Source organism: Anomaloglossus baeobatrachus, chromosome 4, assembly GCF_048569485.1.
Source record: "Anomaloglossus baeobatrachus isolate aAnoBae1 chromosome 4, aAnoBae1.hap1, whole genome shotgun sequence".
NCBI lineage: Eukaryota > Metazoa > Chordata > Amphibia > Anura > Aromobatidae > Anomaloglossus > Anomaloglossus baeobatrachus.
The window spans coordinates 681,655,493-681,678,082 of NC_134356.1; the positions used below are offsets into that span (position 1 = coordinate 681,655,493).

A 22,590-nucleotide genomic window follows, 5' to 3' on the forward strand; every position below is an offset into this window, starting at 1 on the left:
AAATAACCATTAGCGCAGATAGGGGTTGTGGAAACCCTACATGTATCACCCCATAAGTGTGGCTTCATCAGGGGAATCATTGTCCCCGATATGAGTGTTGCCCATTAGGGATGGGTGAACCTGGTGGCATAGTGGGATATCAGCGGTATCCACTGCAGCGAATGGCATCATTACCCGGCGCCATTAGCAGCGGTGGACACTACACCACCAATCCAGGCAGATCTACAGTCGACAGTACAGTACGTTAAACTGATGATGGTCCAATTTACAACCGAAGTTTCTTTTTCTGCTTTTATAACTGGGCTTGCTGCTGCACTGTTGAATAAATTCATTTAAGGCCGGTGTCACACTTGCGATTGCCTCTCGTGTATCTCGCACGAGTCTCGTTGTGTATGACCCAGCATGGACTAACACTCTCTTCACAGGAGCGGGTCAGTTGCATGCACCTCTATGCAGCTGAGACACTCCTGTGAGGAGAGTGTGAGTCCGTGCCGGGTGATGCACAACGAGACTCACACGAGGCAATCACAAGTGTGATACCGGCATTATTTTCACACCGTTGGGAGCGCTTGGGTTTACCTTCTCTACATTATGTGTTTGGAACCTACTGAAGCACCCCTACTGGTTCCAGAAGTGCCATGTTACATTTTTTTAACAAATCACAGCTGTCTTTAACCCCTTATATTACCCCGATTTCCACCGCACCAGGGCAATCGGGAGGAGACGGGTAAAGCCTGGAATTGTCGCATCTAATGGATGTAACACTTCTGGGCAGCTGTAGGCTGGTATATTTGGGCTGGAGGGGGCAATATGCATGGCGCTTCCAATCCTGATAATACCAGACCCCACCTGTCTGCTGTACCATGGCTTTATATCAAAAATGAAGGGGACCCTACGTCTTTTTTTTTTTCTCTATTTTGATATCCAGTCACGGTAAAGCTCACATGTAGGGGCCGCAGCCTATCGCTGTAGTTTTACCAACACTGGCAAAATATGGCAGGAGCCTACTTCAATTTTTAAAATTATTCACTTATTTATTTTTACATTGATATACAGCAAACTTACTGCAACAAATCACAGGCACGGAAACATAGCGGAAGCGTGTATAGCAGTCTGTAACCAATCACAGATGTAGGCACAGGGTGAGTGGGGGAAGCAGATATTATTGATGAACCTTAATTAGCGGGCCCAAAAAAGAGTCGGACTGCAGCGTGATCTTCCTGGAAACACTGTATGTATAACTATCCTGTTCTTACTACCATTTAACTTCCATTTGTAGCCTCCTATCACTTATTACGGCCATTTTACAGCCTTCAACCACTCGTCCCCATTCACTTGCATGGGATTCGTTGTTCGGGGTTAGGTTCAGCGTCATGTTCGCTCTTCGATCCCAATTTTCTTTTTCCCATACTGGTTTGGTGAACCTGAATATCCACGAGTTTTCACGTGATTTGTTTCTATGCGCAGGGTTCATTAATGTGTCAAATTGGCCCTCTGCAATTCTTGAAAATCAGGGATATGTAATTGATGAACCTCCTAAATGAAGAGCCCATGAAAGATTTATCCATTTAGCCATACATTTGGCGATATAGTGTATTTCATAGGAGAACCAGACTAATATGTCATATAGGCTAACCTACAGTAGGGGAAAAAAGTATTTACAGTAGTCAGCCACCAATTGTGCAAGTTCTCCCCCTTATAAAGATGAGATTTGCCTGTAATTGACATCATAGGTGACCACAACTATGAGAGACAAAATGAGAAAATAAATCCAGAAAATCACCGCGTCTGATTTGGACGATTTTTTTGCAAATTTTGGTGGAAAATAAGTATTTGGTCAATAACAAAAGTTCATCTCAATATTTTCTATAACCTTTGTTGGCAATGACAGAGTTGAGACGTTTTCTGTCTTCACAAGGTTGGCACACACTGTTGGTGGTATGGTGGCCCATTCCTCCATGCAGATCTCTAGAGCAATGATGTTTTGGGCCTGTCGCTGGGCAACACGGACTTTCATCTTCCTCCAAAGGTTTTCTATGGGGTTGAGATCTGTAGACTGGCTAGGCCACTCCAGGACCTTCATATGCTTCTTACAAAGCCACTCCTTCACGGCACTGGCGGTGTGCTTGGGATCATTATCATGCTTTATCAGCCACGTTTCATCTTCATTGCCCTTGCTGATGGAAGGAGGTTTGCACTCAAAATCTCACAATACATGGCCCCATTCATTCTTTCATGTACACGGATCAGTCGTCCTGGTCCCTCTGCAGAGAAACAGCCCCAAAGCATGATGTTTCCACCCCCATGCTTCACAGTAAGTATGGTATTTTTTGGATGTAGCGCAGCATTCTGTCTCCACCAAACACGACGAGTTGTGTTTCTACCAAACAATTCTACTTTGGTTTCATCAGACATATAATATTCTCCTAATACTCGTCTGGATAATCCAAATGCTCTCTAGCAAACTTCAGACGGGCCTGGACATGTACTGGATTAACCAGGGGAACACGTCTGGCACTGCAGGATCTGAGTTCCTGGCGGCGTAGTATGTTACTGATGGTAGCCTTTCTAACGGTGGTCCCAGCTATATGCAGGTCATTCACTAGGTCCCCCTGTATGGTTCTGGGATTTTTGCTCACCGTTCTTGTGATCATTTTACACCCATGGGGTGAGATCTTGTGTAGAGCTCCAGATTGAGGGAGCTTATCAGTGGTCTTGTATGTCTTCCATTTTTTTATTATTTCTCCCACAGTTGATTTCATCAAACCAAGCTGCTTGCCTATTGCAGATTCAGTCTTCCCGGCCTAGTGCAGGGCTACAATTTTGTTTTTGGTGTCCTTTGACACCTCTTTGGTCTTTACCATAGTGGAATTTGGAGTGTAAGGCTATGTGTCCATGCTGCGGAAAATGCGCGGATTTTCCGAAAATCTGCAGCAGCGGCACTTCCCAGCCATTTCTATGGCTTTTTGGAAATGCTGTGCCCATGCTGCGGATTTTTCCGCGGCGGATTTGGTGCGGATTTTGATCCGGAAAAATCTGCAACATGTCAATTATTGTTACGGATTTTGATCCGGATTTTGGCTTCAGAATTGGGAAGAAAAAAAAAAATCCGCACCAAAATCCGCGGCAATTTCGCGGTAAATCCGCACCTTTGAAAAGGTGCGGATTTTGCGGGAAAGCCGCGGATTTTCATGCAGAAAAATCCGCAGCAACATTCTACCGTGGACACATAGCCTAACTGTTTGAGGTTGTGGACAGGTGTCTTTTATACTGATAAGTTCAAACAGGTGCCATTACTACAGGTAATAAGTGGAGGACAGAGGAGCCTCTTAAAGAAGAAGTTACAAGTCTGTGAGAGCCAGAAATCTTGCATGTTTTTAGATGACTAAATTCTTTTTTTCCACCATAATTTGCAAAAAAAATCGTCCGAATCAGGCGTGGTGATTTTCTGGATTTATTTTCTCATTTTGTCTCTCATAGTTATGGTCACCTATGATGTCAATTACAGGCAAATCTCATCTTTATAAGTGGGAGAACTTGCACAATTGGTGGCTGACTAAATACTTTTTTCCCCACTGTATATCGATACTGCTTGTTTTGTTGAAGGCATCTTCCAGTCTTTTCCATGCTTCATGTGCAAGTTTTGGTCTTTGATTTTGAAACAGTACATAATAAGCAATCCATCAAAGTTTGTTTTTACCAATGATATTTTGCCTTGAGTTTAAATGAGGTCGAAACAATATGATGAAGCACTTGGGTAGAAACATGCAGACTACTAGAGTCCAAGTTGAGGACTGTATGGCAAAAATCTCCATAGCTACTGCATATTTTCCACTTGCACTTAGGTGAGCTGGAATAAAAGAAACCCAGACACTGAGAAATGCCAACATGCTAAAAGTTATCAATTTTGCCTCATTGAAGCTATTTGGAAGCCTTCTTGCTAAAAAAGCAACAATAAAACTAATGGAAGCCAAAAAGAAAAGGTAGCCCAACATGCCCCAGAAGGCAAACTTAGATCCTTCATTGCATTCAACAATTATGACTCCTGGTTGACTTTGTATGTTGTCCTCCATAAACGAAGGAGCAAAAAAGTACCCAAGAAATGCACAAAAAAAGTTGTCCAGTGGTTGATAGCACAATAATTGTATAGGACAGCCAAGGGCTAGTCCATTTCTTGAGATTGCTATCAGGTTTAGTGGCCATGAAGGCAAATATCACTATAGTTGTTTTGGCTAAAATGCACGAAATACAAAGAGCAAATATTATTCCAAATGCAGGTTGTCGAAGGAGACATCTTTCGGGTTGTGGATAACCAATAAAAGTCAAAGAAGACATAAAACATAGAGACAGGGTAACCAGGAGAAGACAACTGATAAAGTAATTGTTGGCTCTTACAACTGGAGTCTTCTTATACTGAATGAAAAGGCCAAACACTGAAAAGGGGATAAATGATGAGAAGACAGCTATGGCAGCCAAGGTTGCTCCCAAAGGTTCTTGGATTGACAGAAAATCTCTGGGTTTCGGGAGACATTTGTCATTAGCAGTGTTTGGCCATTCATTCCAGAGGCAGCGGGAACAGTCAAGGGAATCTGAAAGATAAACACACGTAATGTGAACGGATTATAGAACCCCATCAGTCTCTCTAGCCTTAGCTTTCATGGCTTGATTGTGACTTTACAGAAGTAGGAATGCCACAGGTTGACAATTATTGCTGGATTTCATACTATAACTCACCTGTCTGGTTAGATATTTCTCCAGTTGGGCAGGAAACACATAAGAAACAGCAAACTGGAGCATCTTCTCTCACCAGTCTTCAAAATCCAAGAGGACAACTTGGTGTGCAGACTGAAGGAGGAACCTTTTGCAATCATTGGACATTATTACTTTTAGCTGTCATGCAAAATGGATCAATATTTATATTTTACAACTATATAACCTTATAGATGCTTATGTGAAACAGATGTGCACTGCCTCTCTATTATCACACCATTGTTTCAAAGATGCTCCAACAATGAGTAAAGGCCGCTTTACACGCTGCCACGTCGCTAGTGATCACACCTGCCCCCGTTGTTTGTGCGTCACGGGCAAATTGCTGCCCGTGGCAAACAATTTCGCTGGTACGCGTCACACAAACTTACCTTCCTAACGACGTCGCTGTGGCCGGCGAACAACCTCTTTAAGGGGGAGATTCGTGCGGCGTTACAGCGACGTCACACAGCAGGCCACCAATAGAAGCGGAGGGGTGGAGAGCAGCCACATGAATGTCACTCCCACCTCGTTGCCGGAGGACGCAGGTACGCTGCTGTTTGTCGTTCCCAGGGTGTCACGCGTAACGATGTGTGCTGCCTCAGGAACGACGAACAACCTGCGTACCAAACGAGCAACGATTTTTGGGAAACGAACGACGTGTCAACAACCAACGACGTCGCTAACGAGGCCGGATGTGCCTCACGAATTCCGTGACCCCAAAGATATCTCGTTAGCGATGTCGCTGCGTGTAAAGCGGCGTTTAAAGCAGTGACCTCCAACCATGGACCAGCCATCTGTTGTAGAAGTACAATTCTTAGCATGTTTTAAGAATACAGAAGGTAGAGCACCTTAGGTCTGAGAACACTAGTGTAAACTGAAGATTGCCTTTTTCACCTATGATGCATGGAAGGAGTCGAAAACTTTGTGTGTTGATTGAATAAGGCTTTGTGCTTGCATACTCCCGACGTAAGGCTTGGTCCTAGATTATGTTATGATCATATATCATAGTTTATGCTTAGAAACTTAGTTTCTTCTGTGTTTTCGGTTAGATACTTAAATTAATGTGATTCAAAGTAGTAAGGTAATCGCAAATCATACCTGACCATGACCATTAGGTCACATTAAAACACTTCTGTTAATTAGTAATCTTCTTCCTTCTTCACAGGTTGTATCATAGTATCCAATTTTCACTTGACTCAGTTTACCATTGGGATCTAGTTGCCAGTTGACAATATCGTACTGGGCAGGTGGGTCTCCATTCTTATCAAAAAACATTTCTCTTCCGTTGTCTAGTTTGAGTCTTACATTCTTGATGTAGTAAGACAGCTGGTAAAGACACAAAAACGTCAGATAAAATCAGACAAAAATATAAGTTACGATATATTCTGCTTCTCGTGACAAAATGGTTGGGTATAGCCAAAAAGGGGGATAGGTGTCAGATCAGCCTAGATCTCTAAAAGGACTTAAAGGCTCCTCTGCCACATGAGAATACATTGGTGCTCTAAATATTACATGGTAGTGAACAGAGACAATCGTACAAACTTTGCATTGGAGACTATGTCTTCGTATTTTTATTCGGCTTGACTAAAAAAAGCATGGAAAGAACAGGAGTAAGGGGTACTGTAGATCCAAATTTGTAATATCCAAGGCACCAAAGGCTCCATCAATTAGAAAAATCTTTATTCGTCCCAGTGTACATAAAGGGATCAAAAGAGCATGACGTTTCGGCCAACGCAGGGCCTTTATCAAGCCATAAAAAGGTGTACGGCTTGATAAAGACCCTGCGTTGGCCGAAATGTCCCGCTTTTTTTATCCCTTCATGTACATTGGGACCAATAAAGATTTTTCCTATTGATGAAGGCGTTTTCAGTGCCTTGGATATTTCAAAATTGGATTTGCTTTGCAGCATTTCGAGGGCTGCACCAAGCTACACGAATGGCTGGTGTGGTGTGTGGGAGACACCTGTTTACGTAAGGGATACAGCAGATTCAGCTTTTTCTAATCTCGTACAACCTCTTTAACTGTTGCTCATCATTAGTGACCCTTTAACAACCCATATTAAAATAACAATACAATATAACCATGTTATGCTTATTGATTTTAGAGCGATATTAGTACCTGCCAGGTGTGAGGCAAATCCCGGGATATGAAGATGAATTATGACTCCAGTCATAGTCCCTCATCACTCCCTGGCAGTGCCCCCTCCCTTCTTGTTCTCAGTGTTCCACTTACACCTCCATGGCCATGTCCTGTGATATGGAAATGAGGTGGTGTGGTAACAATGGACACAGGATGACTCCCTGCCGTCACCCTGTAACAAGAGTTGTATCTCATTAGCAAGGCTATGGAAATAGCCAGACAGAACGACTCCAGTAAAAAATGGTTCATATCTCGCAAGCCATATTTCCGATAAATATGGCAACCATAAAAATGGTGTCTCCGCATGCGGACGATGCCGGCACACCCTTTTTATGGGAGCAGGACATTGGGAAATGCCCCAGGCGTGATATCAGCCAATGGGGAACTGGCAGACAGGTCATGAGTCCCCTCGTTCTGTAGCTAAATTCATAACTGTCACAATGAGAGCGTTGGCGTCCGCCTACGACGCTCCCAGGCAAAGTTATGGCCCATATTCCATGTTGGGATATTGTCCATAACTCAAGCCAGGGGTGGAGCAGTGCTCCCTGTGAGGTCACTAAGGTAGGAGGGGACCTGGATCTGCCCAGGTTGATAACCCTACTTCGGCCATTTTCCAGCGTTCTTTCGCTGGGGGTCACGTGTGAGAAACATCTGTGGGAGTTCCTGGAAACCTGGTCTACAGCGCCCCCCTGTGGCCAGACGCAACAAGGTAACTGCTGGAACTGTGTATGCCTGTTTGTAACCCATGCTTTGATTGTAACTGTACTCTGACATATGTATATTCTGTAGATTCCCTATTGTATATATTGTAGTTTCTAGTGTGCTTTAGGCTGATTAAATTATATAATTAATCTTGGGCTGTTCTGTTATCTCGATCTTGAATCCCACGTCTGTGTGTTCGGCTAATAGTTACCGTGAAGCGGTTGGTGGCAGCGAGTTGTGCCAAGGATTATTGTGGGGAGGCCAGTGAGATTCGGGGAGATTTTATATATTCCGCCCGCGGAGGTCGGGGGAATATATACCCTACTCTCACCGGGGACCCTTCAATAATCGGCATAAGTAGTATAGCGGCCTCCTTGCTTATTGTCGGGCAATTCCATAATTGGCCTGACTATAAGAGGGGCGCTAGAGAGCGCGTCACGTGCTCTGTCTGTCGGTCGGGAGGTATAAAGGAGGGGTGACCCCCACTTGTTACCCCCCGATTGTGACGTACTGGTAGCCAGCGCGGGGGATTTCTGAGTGACCCCCCGGTGGTTTGTGACATATTGGTGGCAGCGGTGGGATCGAGATAATAGTGTGTGTGAGTGTGAGACCCATACTCCCAGACACTAAAGACTGCCTGCAGCAGCCGTGGCTGCTGGGGTCTTCAGACTAGCTCAACACTAGAGTGTCAGAGTGCAGATACTGTAAGGTGTGTGGAGGCATCAGGTGTCAGTTCTGTGTCAGTGACCAAAAGTCTGCAAGAATGGCTGATGGCACCAGGAGCAGAGCTATGCAACTGGCCAATGCTAAGGCAGGAGCCGAAGAGAGGGAGGACGGTGCTGTGGACAGTAATGAGGAGGTTGCCCACGAGTCCTCCAGGAGCTCGACGCCAGAAAACCGTTCTGCAGAGGACAGCGCACAAGCTGGCAATTATGGACAAGATGAGGAGCAGCTCACCCAAGGGTCCTCAACGAGCCAGATGCCAGCCCTCCGCTCTGCAAGGGACAGTGAATCACCAGGCTCCGCAGCGGGCCGCAGATCACCACGTGCCATTCCACCGAGCCTGGGAGGCTCGGATAGCCTTCTTCAAATGGCTATGGCCCTTCTCCAGGCTGGAGACCAGGAGGGCTACAAGGGACTCCTGGCAGAGCGCAGGGCAGAGCGGCAAGCAGCGCGTGAGGCTGAGGCTGCGGAGCGGCAGGCAGCGCGTGAAGAGCGCCAGGCAGAGCGTGACTACCAGCTGCAGCTAGCCCAGCTCCGGCCCTCATCAGCCACACGTGACCTTCAAGACCCCAAACTTCCAAAGGTCCGTGTTGAGGACTTCCCAGTGCTGGAGAAGGATGGAGACTTGGACTCTTTCTTGACTGCTTTTGAACGGACTTGCTTGCAGCACCATCTGGACAAGGACCAGTGGGCCAAATACCTGACCCCCCGTTTAAGGGGTAAGGCCCTGGATGTCCTTGGGGACTTGCCTGCTGAGGCAGATCAGGGCTACGACACCATCAAGCGGGCCCTGATCCAACAGTACAACCTCACTCCAGAGTCCTACCGCAAGAAGTTCCGGAGCCTACAGAAGGGACCAAAGGACTCCTGGGCTGACCACCGGCGGGCACTTGCCCGAGCTGCCGACCACTGGACCCAAGGCCTGCAGCTTTCCACCGGACCGGAGATCCTGGACTTGTTCATCACGGAGCAACTCTTGTGGAACTGCCCTGAGGATCTCCGCCAGTTCATCCGAGACCAGAAGCCAAAAGGGTCCACGGCTACAGCTGCCCTTGCCGATGACTACACCAACAACCGGGCCCCTGAGGCCAGGAGAGCGGCCACCAGCAGCACCTGGAGAGGGGGTAAGATGAATTCTGCGACTGCCCCACCTGCCCCTAGACTGCAGGGGGTGTCCCCCTCAACTCCCCTCTCCAGGCCCGTGGCAGAACCAAGACGGTGCCACCAGTGCAACCTACCTGGACACTTCAAGGCCATGTGCCCTCAGCGTCCCAAGGCCCCGGCTCCGTCCCCGTCCCAAGGGCCGCCCAAGGTGTATTGTGTGGGTGGGGGTGGTGGTAGGTCCCTGGACAGCTTCCAACCTGTCACCGTCGGCCGGTCTGTGACCATAGGACTGCGAGACAGCGCCTCGGAGGTGACTCTGGTGCGGCCTGAGATGGTGTCCCCCCAAGACTTGATCCCTGGAAAAACCCTCGCTGTCTCCGGGATTGGAGGCACTGACCCGGCGCTGCCTGTTGCTGACATTTATGTGGACTGGGGCGCAGGGCGGGGGGTGAGGGAGGTGGTGGTAACTGATCGGATCCCTGCAAACGTGCTACTTGGGACAGATTTGGGGCAGATAACCTCCCAGTTTGGGCCCCCCCCAAGGGCTGAACCTTCAGCCCGTACTGACATGACTCCTAACAATGTTAATGTGTTATCTATGAATGATGTAAGGGAGGAGGGAGTGAACTCTGATATTTCTGCTTGCATAGACACCATAGACACACACTCAGCTGCAGCTGTGACAGGGGAGGGGGTCAGAGAAAGGTGTGACAATGCCTCTACAAGTAACCAGCCTGTGAGCTGGGATCTGTTGCCCTCTGCAGGGATAAGCAGAGAGCAGGGTGCTGCAGGGGGGGGACCAGTGTGTGGGGTGGGGGCTACCACAGCAAATGTGGGGTCCCCAGAGATTTCACAGCGGGGTTCTGTTGCTGCAGGAGGGGAACAGGCAGGTGAGATTGGGGCCGGTCCAGGAGCGGAAGTGCTCCCAGGTAAGATCTCGGTGCATGGTTCCCCCACAACAGCAGATTCAGCTTTTTCTAATCTCGTACAACCTCTTTAACTGTTGCTCATCATTAGTGACCCTTTAACAACCCATATTAAAATAACAATACAATATAACCATGTTATGCTTATTGATTTTAGAGCGATATTAGTACCTGCCAGGGATTAAAGGTATTGAGTTTAATTTGGTTGCCGTCATGGACTCTTTCTGAAGAAACGATTTGGATGCGATGCATGGCATTTGCAAGGACATAAATTGCCAAATATAAGTTATATGATCCTCTTAGTTTGGTCACATCATAGAACAAGTTAGAACTAAATTCTGGATCCTCGTTTCCTGTGCACGACTTTGAGGAATTATCCATGAGCATGTCAAGCCTGTCTTGGTCTAAGATTTTACATGTAAAAATTTCTTCCCAAAATGTTTTGATCCATATATGCCCAGAACCAGTTAGGAGATGTATGCTTCTTAGAAACTTCTCAAGCTTTGGTAGAGATGAACTGAGGAAGGAGAAACCAATTGTTCCAATGAGTAATGAAGAATATTTTTCAAGAGACATTAGAGCGGATGTAGACCATGCCTCACTTGCCACAATGATTTTCCCTCTTACATTTTGTCTTTCCATCTCATCCACAAGTAATAACATTTCAACGTCTGTTGTGAAGGCTACAACAACTCCAGCTGTGGATTCTTTGATAACTTTGGCAACATATGGGATTTTATCCCATTGATTAATGCTGATGTACTCAATTAAGGCCACGCAAGCACCAGCCCGGATAAGCTCTTCTTTGATGATCTGAATACCTTGCCGTCCATAGTCCTCACCCGCAGCCACCAAACCAACCCAAGTCCAATTAAAGTGTAAAACAAGTTGGGCTAAACCCTTGGACTGAAAGGTGTCACTTGGGACAGTCCGGAAGAATGAAGGAAACAGTTTCTTGTTACTCAGGAGAGAACTGGTGGAGAAATGACTGATCTAAAATGAAAAAAATAACATATTAAACCTCAATAACATGATTTCCAAGTTTCCCTCACTAAGATTTCAGGGGAATTAGCTTAATTTCATGTGCATATATTATCATGTAAATTATGTTCTGGGAGAGCTCTAGAGAGGGGCAAAAGTGCAAACGGAACCAGAGCAAAAGCCAACATTTTGGCTAATGTAAGCCTTTATCAAGATTTTGCATCTTAAAAAATTGAGAAACAAATTAGACGGGTCTGTCATCTCAGACATTGCCACCACTGTTGTCTAGGATCCTCTCCTAATCCCCATGGGCTGATTTAAGGTGCACACCCCATCTTCTTCCATCAATCTTCCATTACTCCAACCTGCATTAGTATGTATTGTATCTGCAACCATGGGCACCTTACCCTTTTCCAAGACACATTTTAAGGAAAACCTTGATAAAGACTTAACTTAGCCAAAACGTTGGCTTTTGCTCTGGTTTTTGCACAAAATCAAAAACATTTAGAATCATAGAATGGTAAAGTTGGAAGTCACCTCAAGGGCCATCGGTTTCAACCCCTGTGAGTGCAGGTTTTCCTAAATCATCCCAGCTATATGCTTATCCAGTTTCCACTTGAAGATTTCCATTGATGGAGAGCTCACCACCTCCCGCGATAGTCTGCTCCACTCTCTGACTGCCCTCACTGTCAGAAAGTTTTTCCCAATGTCTAATCTGAATTTCCTTCCTTTTAGTTCCATCCCGTTGCTTCTTGTACTTCCTTGTGCTAATGAGAATAGGGTAGATTACTCTGCACTGGGACTCCCTTTCAGATATTTGTAGACCGCTATTAAATCTCCTCTCAGCCTTCTCTTTCTTTATTGCAAACTATACATCCCTAGTTCTTTTAGCCGTTCTTCATAGGACATGGTTTGCAGACTTTCTACCATCCTGGTTGCTCTTCTCTGGACTTGCTCCAATATATCAGTCTTTTTTGAATTGGGGTGCCCAGAACTGTACCCAGTATTCCAGGTGGGGTCTGACCAGGGCAGAGAATAGGGGAATAATAACCTCTCTTGATCTAGATTCAATGTTTGTGTTGATACTGTCATGGTTTTGCCTCCCTGTCCACATGGCTAGGGGGTGGAGCCTTCTCTCGGGCCTCACTTCCGGAGTTTGGATGCTTTAAATGCTGACATCTCCGGTGAACCAGCGCTGTCTATAAGCTTAGCGCTGCTTTGCCTGTGAGTGCTGGTCCCTGTAAGTGTGATCCTGATCCGTCCCCTCTCTGTGCCCTCGTTCTCTGTCTGTATTCCGTCCTCTAGTCATTCCTCCATTCCTCTGTCCCACCTCCTTCCTTACCACGATAGCACTGGTTGTTCCCCCCCTCTCCTACCTCCCCACTCGGTTGCTTCCTCTGGTACTGACCTTGGCCTGACCTCGACCCCGCCTCTGCTCATTCCTCTGGTCTCCCTGCTCCCCGTACTCTGTATGACCCGGCCTGCCCCACCATCCCCCGCACGCCCCACGGCTGGCGCTGCAGCAGCACACACTGTGAGTTCCCCTCCTCGCTTATTCAGCTCCATGTAGTGTCTTTCTCTGCAGGGCTCCAGTTTCCCCTGGTGGCAGCCTGACAGATACATCCCAGAATTTTGTTGGCTTTTTAAGCTGCAGCTCCGCATTGTTGGCTCATGCTGAATCTAAGACCTACTATTATGCCCAAGTCCTTTGTATGTTCCCTTCTTGTATTTTGTCCTCTTGATTGCTGGAGCTATTCTTTTATATACATAGCTATTTTTCTCCAGGCACTTATTCTATGAACAATATTTCAAGCCAAGTATTGGTTAATTTAGAGGAATTGGGGTTCCATATAAATGCAGTTGCATTTTTGTGGATATTTGTGGGTCCCATTGGTGTATGAAGAGATTGTCATTAATGGGTAGTGGGGGGGGGGGGTTTATAATTAGGAATGTATGGGGATTGTTGAGTCTGTGAATCAGGTTTATTATGGGTTTCCTAATTTTCTAGCATATTGTAACGGTTGGTGCGCTCAATTTGACATGTAAGCCTAACCATGTGCAGGTAGTTTTAGCAGAGTAGATAATGCTCCTTCCTGATAAGACAGATTTTGGCTGGAGCTACTGATAACCGTCGGGGAACGAATCCCATTTCTGTCACACGTGTGCATGATATTTGAAGTATGATGGATGAGTTAGTGAACACTTCTCCTTGTACTGAGGACTTGAGAGTAATATGAAGTTGTGAGAATAGTTCAGGTCACTGAAAGAATTGGAACGGAGTCCAATCGGTAACAAGTAAAGGGTGGTGCTTTTAACAAGACAAGCCTGAGGTAGAGTAATGATTTCTAGGCTATCAGATAGGTTGATGCTTTGGCATTTTACTTAAGGAGTTTGGAAAGACCCAATGTAAAAATTAACTTAGTATTCATCAAGCTGTAAAAGTTTTGTAAACTATGCAGTTTTTTTTCAATCAGAGAGTTTGAACTAGAAGAAGACAGAAAGGGAAGACTTGTTGGTTTAGGAGGTGGGGATGTCTCCTGATCTGGTTGTGCTATCAATGCTGCATGGTCTAAAATGAACCAAGTTGGTAACGGTGTGTGGGTGTTTTCTCATGGTATCTGCAAATAGCAGATTTGTACAGTTCAAGCTGAAACAGAGTTTTTAGAGGGGTCAAAACCAAAGAGTTATGGGTTTTTATGGTTAACGCACACTGATGTTCTACTAACCATACACATTTTGTCAATCTTGGTGTAATGTTGAAATTAAATGGGCACTTATTTTTGGGAGAGGATACCATGAGGATTATCAGGCTTTGCTTGAAAATGTTCCATGGCTGAATAGACCATAGACCTTCTATAAATCTTTTTCCACACCTCTAAGCAGAGTGTTTCTACCACTTTGTTTTTTTGCGATTGGGATGAATTTTAGCACCTGGAGCTCCACTGGTCAAAGTTTCTGATATATAACCATGACCAGTCAAATGATTTTAAAATTATAAAAAAATGTAATAAAATAATATTTTAGAGAGATGAGATGAGCGAATCGATTCACAAAACCTTGGTCCAGTGACTACATCACTGATCACTGGTTGCCCAAAAGGAATCCCCTACTAATCTGAAGAGGCATCGCAGAGTCCGGCATTTACAAGGTAATTTACAGGGCTTCCACCTATTGGCCATGAATAACTGTCATGGCCACTGGACCAGAGTCATGTGAATCAATTTACTCATCTCTAGTTGAGAAACTTTCGATGTTACCTGTAGAAATCTATAAAGACCCAGAATATGAGCATTGAGAATGGAGAATGTGGAAAGTGAATGACCAATTATTTCTGGGACACGCAACCATTCATGACAAGAGAAGTTAGGGATACCCGGATTTTGACCCGTTACAATCTTGAGGGTTCCTTCCAGATCTTGATGAAGGCCTGCGCATGAATCATAGACTTGGAAACCCAAAGTCAGATTTGGTAGGAGATCTGGGTTTATGTTAATCTCTCTGATGGTGAATCTTATGACTTGGAGCTGCTGGAAAACATCAAGACTGTACCTAGAATGCAATTGAAGGCATTTTGATAAAATAATTGTTAGACGTACAATGTCTGATGAAGATATGTCGACACCTGACCAAACTGTATAATTAGATGGATTTCCCATCTAGATGTGACTACCATATAAATCAATGTCCAAAGCTTGCAAGATAACAAGGGATAATTGTCAAACTCGTTTACAAATAGACTGTTGTTTCTGGCTATTTACCCCTCATCAGTGAAGAGCAGAGCCAGATTTGCTATGTGTGACACCCTTAGGACAATATGGGCTAATAATTTGTTTTCTTTAAAGAGACCAGTTGAATATGGACTCTAATTGGCAATGATCCATGGGAGAAAAGCATGCAAATGAGCTCTCATAACTAGTGATGAGCGGGCACTACCATGCTCAGGTGCTCAGTACTGGTAACTAGTGATGAGTGGGCACTACCATGCAAAGGTGTTCAGTACTGGTAACTAGTGATGAGTGGGCACTACCATGCTCAGGTGCTCAGTACTCATAACTAGTGATGATTGGGCACTACCATGCTCGGGTGCTCAGTACTCATAACTAGTGATGAGTGGGCACTACCATGCTCAGGTGCTCAGTACTCATAACTAGTGATGAGTGGGCACTACCATGCTCGGGTGCTCAGTACTGGTAACTAGTGATGAGCGGGCACTACCATGCTCAGGTGCTCGGTACTCTTAACCAGTGATGAGTGAGCACTACCATGCTCGGGTGCTCTGTACTTGTAACTAGTGATGAGTGGGCACTACCATGCTCGGGTGCTCTGTACTCGTAACTAGTGAGGAGTGAGTGTGCCCGCCCCCACGTCAGTAGTCGGGCTGACTCGGATCCAGATCTGCAGTGGCTCGAGGGGTTTCCGGACCCGGGGTCGCACGGACACTCAAATAAAAAGGGACGTATATGTACGGGGATTGCTGTAGATTCTTCGTGACACCACCCACGGTGTGTGGTAATATGGAGTACCACCGCTGCTGTTGTGAGGCACCCGGGGCAATGGAGTGGAAGCTGGTTGCTTAACCCCTCCGTGGGTAGGGATGGATGCCCCGGGGCTCAGTGTCCAGGACACGGGGAGTGATGTAGGCCGGAGGTGGCGCGCTGGGCCGGACCGGGGAATGTTAGTGTACTCACTGTTGAATAATTGTACACAAGTCTCTTAATAAACCAAGGTGTCAATGGCCGGCTTCCGCGTCCGGGTGTACTCGGGTCCCACACCCGGCTGGTGTACCGATATCCCTTCCTCTGGCACTCTGTAATTTTCCTTACTTCTGGACAGCTCCGTATGGAGCAGGGAAGTCCGCTCCTGGTATGTTCTGGTTGGGAGACGTGCCCACGAAAACTGCCCCTTGGGATTTCAGTGGGTGTTTGCGGATACCCTATCCCCTGCGGTGGTGGGCTGCCGTTTCGCTCTATCTGGGCTAACACTTCTGGAGCAGTGTCTGGAACCCTGCTCCCGGCCTAGTGAATTAGAGAAGGGGCTTGCAACCATCTTCTAACTAGGGTCCAGGTACCCCGCCTGTCCACGGTTTCCGGACCGGATCTCCGCTGTCGGTACCGGCAGGCTCCAACCCTGTCCCGGTCCATGTTGGATTTCCCTCAAACGGACTCCCATCGCCTTTGGACACGGTCCACTGCTTGCCACCTAGCCAGTAGACCAGGGCCACTACCCTGGCTACCTGCACTAGGCACAGACTTCAACTCTCTCCACAGGCTGTCACTGTCACAAACTACAACTTCACTCCTATTTCAAAGTCTGAACTTCCACTCTCAACTGTCTTGTTCCCTCCCCCGGATCCTCAAGACCCCTAGGTGGGCACTCCCAATCTGCCTGGTCCTGCCTACTGGTGTGTCCTTCTTACCCTGAGGGGGGTGGCTAGGATTTTGGGGCTGATGGGACCTGGTGTGCCATGGTGTTATGTGGGGTGTTGTGTTCTTCTGTGACCACCTGGCAGCGCCAGGGCGTCACATGAGCACTACCATGCTTGGATGCTCAGTACTCGTTAAAATCAGTTGGATGCTTGAATAATCATGACTTGAGACTCAATCATTTTTCTTGGAAATCTGGATAAATTCTTGAGTCCCCCATTGACTTCCATTATACTTGGGTGCTCGAGTTGCACCCATCCGCACATCCAACTGCTCTTAATGAGTACCGAGCCCCCGAGCATGGTAGTGTTCACTGCTCCTAAAACAAAAAGTATCTTGCAAATACCAACTAGGAGAAGTAGCTAGTAATGAAGGGCAAGCGTGCTCAGCACTTCTCGGTACTTGATCGAGTATCAGGGTGCTCAGGTATACTCAGTGCTCAGCCAAGTATCGCGGGTGCTCGGATCTGTCATTTGTGCAACATCAAACACAAAGCTAAGGTTCACTTCAGTGAATGATGGGAGCTGGAACCTCAGTGAGAGAAATGTGCAGTCTCTGAATGGCTCTCACTGGGGGTAAAAACAACATTTTTGGATGTAGCACCCAAAAAGGAAAAAAAAAACAACAAACCTACCCTCTCTTCCCAGAAATACTCTGTTTATGGCTGTATGGGCGAGAGCTGAACTGCTCAATCATTGACTTCCATTATACTCGTCACTAGAGTTGAGCCCATCCAAGCATCTAACCTGCTCGACTCCGGTAACGAGCATCGAGCATCGCAGTGTTTACTCATCAGTATGAGTGCCAAGTACTGAACATTGTGGATATAGTGATGAAACCGGTCTTTGAGCGCTATTGATGGATCAGATTCTAAATGTTCTTTTGAAGATTATGCTTTATTGTTAAAAAGATAAAGCTCTTGTTATCACTTCACAACGCGTTTCAGCAAGATCCCCTTGCTTTCCTCAGGTGTCACCTGAGGAAAGCAAGGGGATCTTGCTGAAACGCGTTGTGAAGTGATAACAAGAGCTTTATCTTTTTAACAATAAAGCATAATCTTCAAAAGAACATTTAGAATCTGATCCATCAATAGCGCTCAAAGACCGGTTTCATCACTATATCCACATTGCCTACTCCTGAAGGGGAATCCGGCAAAGAGCTGCTGAGGATCACAGAATCTATCAGTTCACTTTGATTAATCCAGCGGGAGGACGGAGAGCCGACCTGAAAGCTCCAGGATCAAAGGAGCGGTGAACCAGGAGCCATCAGCGGCAAACCTCCAGCTCCATCCAGCCAAAAGGATCGGATAACATCAGTCACCACAGCCCCTCAAACCCAGAGGAATTACACGCTCATCACCGAGGTTGTGCGAGGGCGCACAACCAAAGCAGGTGAGCAGCTTCTAACTACATTAATCTAACACCAATACATCGGGTGCTCTTAGATTGCGCTATTTATTTTACAGTGAAGTACTGAACATTGTACTGCTCGCCCATCACTACTCATAAAACAAAATGCATCTTGCAAATACCAACCAGGAGAAGTAGCTATCCTATAAGTCAATGTCTGCCCATTTAACGAACTCTTCATCAAGAACATAAAATGGGAAACAAAAATCCCTGGTAATTTGGTTCCTGTCATTTTATCCACACAGTAAACACTATACAGTTAGGTCCAGAAATATTTGGACAGTGACACAAGTTTTGTTATTTTAGCTGTTTACAAAAACATGTTCAGAAATACAATTATATATATAATATGGGCTGAAAGTGCACACTCCCAGCTGCAATATGAGAGTTTTCACATCCAAATCGGAGAAAGGGTTTAGGAATCATAGCTCTGTAATGCATAGCCTCCTCTTTTTCAAGGGACCAAAAGTAATTGGACAAGGGACTCTAAGGGCTGCAATTAACTCTGAAGGCGTCTCCCTCGTTAACCTGTAATCAATGAAGTAGTTTAAAGGTCTGGGGTTGATTACAGGTGTGTGGTTTTGCATTTGGAAGCTGTTGCTGTGACCAGACAACATGCGGTCTAAGGAACTCTCAATTGAGGTGAAGCAGAACATCCTGAGGCTGAAAAAGAAGAAAAAATCCATCAGAGAGATAGCAGACATGCTTGGAGTAGCAAAATCAACAGTCGGGTTCATTCTGAGAAAAAAGGAATTGACTGGTGAGCTTGGGAACTCAAAAAGGCCTGGGCGTCCATGGATGACAACAGTGGTGGATGATCGCCGCATACTTTCTTTGGTGAAGAAGAACCCGTTCACAACATCAACTGAAGTCCAGAACACTCTCAGTGAAGTAGGTGTATCTGTCTCTAAGTCAACAGTAACGAGAAGACTCCATGAAAGTAAATACAAAGGGTTCACATCTAAATGCAAACCATTCATCAATTCCAAAAATAGACAGGCCAGAGTTAAATTTGCTGAAAAACACCTCATGAAGCCAGCTCAGTTCTGGAAAAGTATTCTATGGACAGATGAGACAAAGATCAACCTGTACCAGAATGATGGGAAGAAAAAAGTTTGGAGAAGAAAGGGAACGGCACATGATCCAAGGCACACCACATCCTCTGTAAAACATGGTGGAGGCAACGTGATGGCATGGGCATGCATGGCTTTCAATGGCACTGGGTCACTTGTGTTTATTGATGACATAACAGCAGACAAGAGTAGCCGGATGAATTCTGAAGTGTACCGGGATATACTTTCAGCCCAGATTCAGCCAAATGCCGCAAAGTTGATCGGACGGCGCTTCATAGTACAGATGGACAATGACCCCAAGCATACAGCCAAAGCTACCCAGGAGTTCATGAGTGCAAAAAAGTGGAACATTCTGCAATGGCCAAGTCAATCACCAGATCTTAACCCAATTGAGCATGCATTTCACTTGCTCAAATCCAGACTTAAGACGGAAAGACCCACAAACAAGCAAAACCTGAAGGCTGCGGCTGTAAAGGCCTGGCAAAGCATTAAGAAGGAGGAAACCCAGCGTTTGGTGATGTCCATGGGTTCCAGACTTAAGGCAGTGATTGCCTCCAAAGGATTCGCAACAAAATATTGAAAATAAAAATTTTTTTTTGGGTTTGGTTTATTTGTCCAATTACTTTTGACCTCCTAAAATGTGGAGTGTTTGTAAAGAAATGTGACAATTCCTACAATTTCTATCAGATATTTTTGTTCAAACCTTCAAATTAAACGTTACAATCTGCACTTGAATTCTGTTGTAGAGGTTTCATTTCAAATCCAATGTGGTGGCATGCAGAGCCCAACTCGCGAAAATTGTGTCACTGTCCAAATATTTCTGGACCTAACTGTAAATACAAAATCCGAGCAACAATTGTTTTCTTTTTTTTCTTCGTTTCTATCCACAAAGACATTTTGGGTAAAACATATGTACCGCCCCGGAGCTCGGCCGGCTGCCGAGCTGCTCGGATCCGTGCTCGTCGGTGGGTGGCTCGAGGTCCTCCTGGACCCGGGTGTCACATCACTCTGAAGGGATGCTGGTGCTACGTGAGGGGTGGTGTTCGGTGGGGAGGTTCACGGCCGGAGCCGCAGTTGTTTGGGGGTTAAGTTAGTGACGCCACCCACGGGTTGTGGTGAATGTGGGCACCACCGCTGCCGTTTACTAGGCTCCTGGGGACGGTGTTATGCAGCCAGGTGTTGACCCCTCCGTGGACAGGGTGTGATGGTCCCGGGGCCCGGTGGGTGTGAGGTGCGGGCGGGATGGTGCGGTGCGATGCGCTGCCCGAGAGCACTGTTGTACTCACTATTAAAAATACACCGGAGTCTCTGGTAAACCAAAAGGATGGTGGTCGGTGCTCACAGCCAGCTGCGCTTTGCCCCTTACTCAGATTGGTGGTCCCCGCCTTTCTCCTGCACCTCTGTAGTAGAATGCTGACTTCCTTCGCTTCAGCAACGGGAGTCCACTCCCCGGCTAGTGGATGTCGGGGAGCCCATTTGCCCGAAGACGCTGGCCCGTGGGATCTCTGTGCCTGGGCGGTGGTTTTCTATCCCCCTCGTTGGGCTGTTGCCTTTAGTCGGGACTTGGGTGGGAAAGAACCTAAAGTCCAGACCCCAATCAGTGAATTCGACTCGGTCAAGTGGCTTCTGGGCCTCGTACTGGGTCTGAGTACCCCTCCTGGTGCTCCAGTTTCCTTCGGTTCCCTGGTTCGGTACCGGCGGGCCACTACCCTATCCCGGTCCCTGACGGTTCCACCGGCTGTCTTCCCGGCTCCTGCAGGTGGCCACCACCATCTGCCTCCTGGCCACAGGGTATCCGGGCTCCTACCCAGATCCCTGACAGATGTTACTCTTCTCTACTCCACTTCACCTCTTTTCCTTTTCACTTCCCTAACGGATCTCTATGTTTTTCCTGCCTCGGGCTATCCGAACTCCTTGGAGGGCGTGGCTAACCGCCTGGCTCCACCCCCGGGTGTGAACGTCAAGACCTGAGAGGGGTGACTCAGGGTTTTTAGGTTGGCTGATGATACCTTTTCAGGGGCTGGTGTTTGTGCAGGGGGTCTTCCTATGACTACCTGGCTAGTCCAGGGCGTCACACATATTGCAAAATTAAATGTTGGCATTCAAAACTACAACTCGTCTCACAAAAAGCAAGATCTTGTCCCGCTTTGTCGTGGAAGACAGTGAAGAAAAACAAATGTAATAACATAAAAAATTGCCCTTGGCAAAGTCGCTGAGCTTTTTAGTACAATCCATCTACTACCTTATACTAAAGCGGGCTTTACACGTTGCGACATCGCTAGCAATGTCGCGAGCGATAGTATCGCCCACGTCGGTGGCGCGTCATGTGGTGATCGCTGCCATAGCAAACAATATCGCTACGGCAGCATCACACGCAATTACCTCTTCACCGACGTCGCTGTGGCCACTGAACAATCTCTCCTTTAAGGGGGCGGTTCATGCGGCGTCACAGCGGCATCACTAAGCGGCCGCCCAATAGAAGCGGAGGGGCGGAGATGAGCGTCCGGAACATCCCACCCACCTCCTTCATTCCTCATTGCCGGCGGCCGCAGGTACGATGTTGTTCCTCGTTCTTCCGGTGTCACACACAACGATGTGTGCTGCGCAGGAACGACAAACAACCTGCGTTCCAAATGAGGAACGATTTTTTAAAAATGAATGACGTGTACAGGACGAACGATTTGACACCTTTTTGCGATCATTACTGATCGCAAAAAGGTGTCACACACAACGACATCGCTAACGAGACCGGATGTGCGTCACAAACACCATGACCCCGACGATATCTCGTTAGCGATATCGTTGTGTGTAAATGGGCCTTAATGGCGTATGGTAATGATGGAGTGTTTGAATTTTATGTGGCTGTAACAACTAAACTTGAGAGTAGAGGATCACATCCGCATCGGGAGGTGAGTAGGGATGGAGAACCCTCATCTACAGAACTTAGTTGTGTCGTCTGGTGAGCAGTAGGTATCAGACACCTGTACTATTTATTACAGTAGGACAGGAACATGTTACCTTCTCCTTGAGGTTCATGACTTGTAATCACACAGGATATAACAATAGGGAAGAACAATGGGAAATAAAAACAAAATTAAGTAAAAAAATCCAAGACATTGGTAGATGAAAAGACTCACATTCTGCATTCTCCTTGGAGAGGAAAGTGCGTGAAATTGATTTTCAGGGACTCCTTATCAATATGAACTGGTAGCACAGCACTAACCAACATATCTCCTTCCTCCGATGCTCCAAGGAGTTGGGGGCTCTGAAGCTTGCAACTGGAAGAACCAGAATAACCGGATGGAAATAAGGACAACAAGATTACGACCATTGATATGTGGGAAAATTGTGACTTCAAAGT

The 22,590-nt window shown here is 46.5% G+C and overlaps 1 protein-coding gene across 1 annotated transcript in view; it reads right to left on the minus strand.

The window, feature by feature from the left end:
• Positions 1–3,683: 3,683 nt before the first annotated feature.
• LOC142302814 (extracellular calcium-sensing receptor-like) overlaps positions 3,684–22,590 on the minus strand; it is a 44,349-nt gene continuing 25,442 nt past the window's right edge. The window contains 7 exon segments of the mRNA XM_075343924.1: positions 3,684–4,092; positions 4,094–4,589; positions 4,735–4,811; positions 5,870–6,075; positions 10,515–11,336; positions 14,717–14,873; positions 22,367–22,507. Coding sequence (XP_075200039.1) covers positions 3,684–4,092; positions 4,094–4,589; positions 4,735–4,811; positions 5,870–6,075; positions 10,515–11,336; positions 14,717–14,873; positions 22,367–22,507 — 2,308 coding nt within the window.